This window comes from Equus asinus, chromosome 17, assembly GCF_041296235.1.
Source record: "Equus asinus isolate D_3611 breed Donkey chromosome 17, EquAss-T2T_v2, whole genome shotgun sequence".
Classification (NCBI taxonomy): Eukaryota; Metazoa; Chordata; class Mammalia; order Perissodactyla; family Equidae; genus Equus; species Equus asinus.
In genome coordinates this window covers 24,754-29,049 of record NC_091806.1, presented here as the reverse complement: position 1 = coordinate 29,049, position 4,296 = coordinate 24,754, and the positions used below count along the sequence as shown (strand labels likewise).

Below are 4,296 nucleotides of genomic sequence, written 5' to 3'. Positions count from 1 at the left end.
GTGTGGTCTCCTTCTGCACTGTCTCAAGGCTGGTCTGTGTGAGCAGACGTGATGGCAAAGCGGTGGTACGCTGATTTTGCGGTTTGGTTATAACAGCCCTTGGGGCTTTTCTCTGTTAACCGGCTCTGAGAGGAGTAAGGACGCTCAGACAACCAGGAGGCAAGGAAGTGGGGCCTGAACCCAAAGCCACATCATGGGAATGATCCACCTGGAGGCTTGGAATCCATCTCGGAGGCAGATCCTCCAGCCTCAGTCGTGGCTTCCGATGACTGCAGCCCTGCTTGGCCACTTGACGGCCCCTCCTGAGAGACTCCAAGCCAGACTGACCCACGAGGCTGCTCTCAGTTGCTTGGCCCTTGGAAACTGCATGAGATACTAAATGTTCTTTATTTTAAGCAACTAGATTTTGGGGTAATTTGTTACACAGCAATACAAAACTAATACAGAAAATGGGATCCATTCATTCCCTTGATGATTCAACACATTTCTTTTGAGCTGCTACTATGGGTCAGGTGCTATCCTGGGTAGTGGGAATGTAGCAGGGAACAAAATGCACAAAGCCTTACTTGGGTTAGGGTTAGGGTTAGGGTTAGGGTTAGGATTAGAGAGTTCGGGTTAGGGTTCGGGTTTGGGTTAGGGTTTCGGGGTAGGGTTTTGGGTTTGGGTTTCGGGTTAGGGTTTGGGTTCGGGTTGGGGTTGGGGCTGGGGTTTGGGTTCGGGTTCGTGTTAGGGCTAGGGCTAGGGCTAGGGTTAGGGTTAGGGTTAGGGTTTGTCAGGGTTCCTCATGGGGCTCCGGTTCGTGTCTGCATCTCTCCAGGCAGACTCTTTCCTTGGGTGACTTTGGGGAGAGAGATTGCTCTCAAATCCCTGCCATGTGGATATTGTGTGTATTTATTGTCTCAGATTGACAGCCTTTAGATGCAGAGCACTGGTCACCCAGCTGTCCCCCTAGCCCTGGCCACATCTTCTTTCTGAGGCTCTTTGCCCCTTTCTGTTCTGAACCCCTGCTCCTGCCTCCCACCACTGCCTCTGCAGACCTTCTCACGTCTGCATGCCTCCCTGCATCTGCACATCTGCCTGTCTGTCTGTCTCGTTCTGTGTACCTGCCTACATGTTCTGTGTAAGGTTACTCATAGGTGCATGCTCTGCGCACATGACCCTATGTATGCGTGTGCCTGTGGTTGTGACCCTGAGTGTGGGGAGAGACAGGAGCCAGAGCCTGAGCTGCAGGAGGCTTTATTGATTGGACAGTTTGGGAATAAATTTACACGTGATGAAGTGGTCATGGGGCAGCGTGGCCGTGGCTGCTTCTGTAGCTGGTCCTATGGCTGCCTGGAGCCTTGTCTGGGGTCTGCTAGGCGCCGTCCTCACTGCCCAGCACTTGCACCTGGAAGACAGACACGTGTGGGCCAAGAGGGCTGGTGATCAGTAAGTAGAGAGTCACGGCTCCACCAGGCAAACAGGCCCCGCCAGCCTCTGGGGGGATGGTGGGCTCTGGCATATTGTGGCTGGTCCCCCTCTTGCCGCTGGGGAAGTGGTTTGTGTGCCTGTGTGTTGCATTTGTGTGCACTTGTGTGCATGTGTGCTTTTGCACGTATGTGTGAGAAGGGGGAAGCCGAGGGCTGCTCTGTAGACAGTGAGGTCTGGGATGTCCATCTCTGCTGGCTGAGGCAGGCTGGGGTGTCTGTGGTGTGGTAGGCTGTGGGGGCCTGTGTTGGACAGGTGATCAGGGATGACAGCATTTGGTGGAGGGCCTGGTGAGCAGGGCTGTGGGTCCTGCTAGGGCTGCAGTCCTTTAGGGAATGGGGTGCCCCCGGCCACATTACCAGCAGCTTGATCAGCTCCGCCTTGTGCTCAGGCTGAAGACCGTCTATGCAAGACTTGAGCTCCGTCAGTGCTGCCTTGGCATCTGCATTGACATCATACTTGCCGAGGGGCCCCTCGTAGAGCTCCTCTGGGGACGCCACCAGCAGTGTTTGCAGGAAGTCCATGAAAAATTTATTGTTGTCCTCTCCTGTGGCCAGCCCTGTAGCGTGGGGGTGAGATGACACCAGGACAAAAGGCTCCATTTCAATCCCAGCCCCAGACCCCCATGTGCGCCACCCTCAGCGGCCCCAGCCCTTCCTTGTGAACCCACACACCGGCCCCAGCCCTTCCTGATCAGCCCACACACCCGCCCCAGGCGTCCCCCACGATTCCCTCGTCTCGCCCGAGCCAGGCGTCGCCCCCATCCCCTCATCTCGCCCGCCCCAGGCATCCCCCCGCGTTCCCTCATCTCGCGCGCCCCGGGCATTCCCCCACGATTCCCTCACCTCACCCGCCCCGGGCGTCCCCCGACGATTACCCTGCCTCACCCGCCCCAGATCTTCCTCCACAACATCCCCAAGTCCAGCTGCTGCAAACCCCTCTTGCCGCCCTCACCTCAGCTGCCTCTCTCCACTCTGGGTCCCCTGGCATCACTGGGGAAGGAAAGTCCCCCTCTGATGTGGCAGGAATTTCCCTTCCCTCGAGGTTGCCTGGCCTGGGGCTTGGAGGGTTGGGGTGAGGCTGTTCTAGGCTGGGTTGGTGATGCTGGGCTTGATAGTGCCACTGCGGCAGAGGCTGGAGCTGGGCTGGGGTTGGGTCATTTGGGCTTGGTCTCGTGCTGAGGTGGGGCTGTGAGGGAACTGGGGTCGGCAGGGGTGCCAGGGCTGTTGGCCCCGGCCCGGTTCTGTACTGGAAGCAGGTGGGCACCTGGGAAGGTGGGCACGATTCACTGTGAGGGGCACAGTGTCTGGACTCCTAGCTCCCCGTTTCCCACCCATCCCCCATGCGGAGAGTGTGCTGGACACCGTCAGACTCACTGCAGGTGCAGAGCAAGGTGAGGGCCACCAGCAGGACGGTGCTGCTCCCCTTCATGGCCGACAGCGATGCTTCCTCTGGAGCCACCTCGGCAGCCGTGGCTTTATTCCTCACAGGTGGCACCTGGCCCAGGGGCGGGCCGGACCTGCCCATCATGACCTGGCCAGTGAGAACACAGGTGGGGAGCCCAGGGCGTATCCTTATCCTTGGCCCCCTGGGGGTGCTGAGCAGCAACGGACTTGGGGTGCTGTGTGAGGGGTGGTGGGCAGATGGTTTTCGGGGGAGTGGACATAGGTGAGGGGGCCATGTCACTGAGAAGCTGGTCACTGAGGAAGGACGGTGGAGCTGGTGTCCTCTCACCATACCTGGCCTGAGGCTGAGAGTGACAGGCTCTGGGGTCGGGCCCAGGCCTTTCTTTTGGAGTGAGAATCCCCACTCTGCTCTGCTTGTCTTGTGGGTCAGCCTGGAGGGCTCCATGGGGGCAGAGGGGTAGGGACTTCCTGGGCCTGTGGATCTGGGTGGTGTGAGATGGGACCAGGGTGACAGAAGGCCTGAAGTGGGCAGTCGCTCCCGGAGGATGAAAGGCAGGCCTGAGGGAGAGGAGGGGTGAGGGGCTGGACCAGCCCTGACTGTGGGGCATGAGGTGGGCTGTGGTTGGATACACAGCTCTTCTCTGTGGCCAGGCCGGGCCAGGGAGACCAGGATGGGGGAGACAGTCCTATGTTATAATGGAGCAAGGAAGTGGGATACCTGGGCCCCCAGCCAGCCTGCCCCCGGAGCAGCCCTTCCCAGGTCCTGGAGTCCCCTCCCTTCCCACTGTGGGGCCTGGCCCTCTCCTCCTGTCCCCTGCTGCCACCTGGTGGCTGATGACCTCCTGTGCACCCGGCCTGCTCATCTGCTCTGCAGGGTCCTCTAGGACCCAGGGGTTCAGCCCCTACCTAGCCTTGGGGGGACTCCTCATTCAGCACCGACTTGCACTTCCCTCAAACCACCAGACCACCCTTGTCTGGGTTGGTTACCACCGTGTCCCTTGTCACCCTGCCCCTCACTTGCTTCCCCTCGCCCCTGAGTCTGTCACAGACCCCCTTGTCCTATGCCCTCCTGAACACACAGAGCTTCTCACCCACTCCAGCGCCTGGTTTTTTTTTTTTTTTTTTTTTTTTTTAAACTACCCTCCTCCCACCCCCAACTAATGCTCCTGTAACTGCCTAGAATTTTTTTTTTTTATAAGATTTTATTTTTTCCTTTTTCTCCCCAAAGCCCCCCGGTACATAGCCGGTACATAGTTGTGTATTCTTCGTTGTGGGTTCTTCTAGTTGTGGCATGTGGGACGCTGCCTCAGCGTGGTCTGATGAGCAGTGCCATGTCCGCGCCCAGGATTCGAACTAACGAAACACTGGGCGGCCTGCAGGGGAGCGCGCGAACTTAACCACTTGGCCACGGGGCCAGCCCCCA

The 4,296-nt window shown here is 58.6% G+C and overlaps 1 protein-coding gene across 1 annotated transcript; it reads right to left on the bottom strand.

Annotated features, from left to right (window-relative positions):
- Positions 1 to 1,219: 1,219 nt before the first annotated feature.
- On the bottom strand, positions 1,220 to 2,957 carry LOC106830095 (secretoglobin family 1C member 1-like). The gene is made up of 3 exons (XM_014839533.3): positions 2,844 to 2,957; positions 1,827 to 2,026; positions 1,220 to 1,387 (listed from the first exon to the last, which is right to left on the bottom strand). Exons 1-3 carry the CDS (start codon positions 2,896 to 2,898, stop codon positions 1,355 to 1,357), a joined length of 288 nt encoding a protein of 95 aa, XP_014695019.1. The 5' UTR covers positions 2,899 to 2,957; the 3' UTR covers positions 1,220 to 1,354.
- Positions 2,958 to 4,296: the final 1,339 nt, after the last annotated feature.

Coding starts and splice junctions, on each gene's coding strand:
- LOC106830095 (XM_014839533.3), bottom strand. CDS start 2,898: ATGAAGGGGAGCAGCACCGTCCTGCTGGTGGCCCTCACCTTGCTCTGC. Junction 2,027..2,843: donor CACCTTGCTCTGCACCTGCA/GTGAGTCTGACG, acceptor CCCACGCTACAG/GGCTGGCCACAGGAGAGGAC. Junction 1,388..1,826: donor CGGAGCTGATCAAGCTGCTG/GTAATGTGGCCG, acceptor TCTGTCTTCCAG/GTGCAAGTGCTGGGCAGTGA.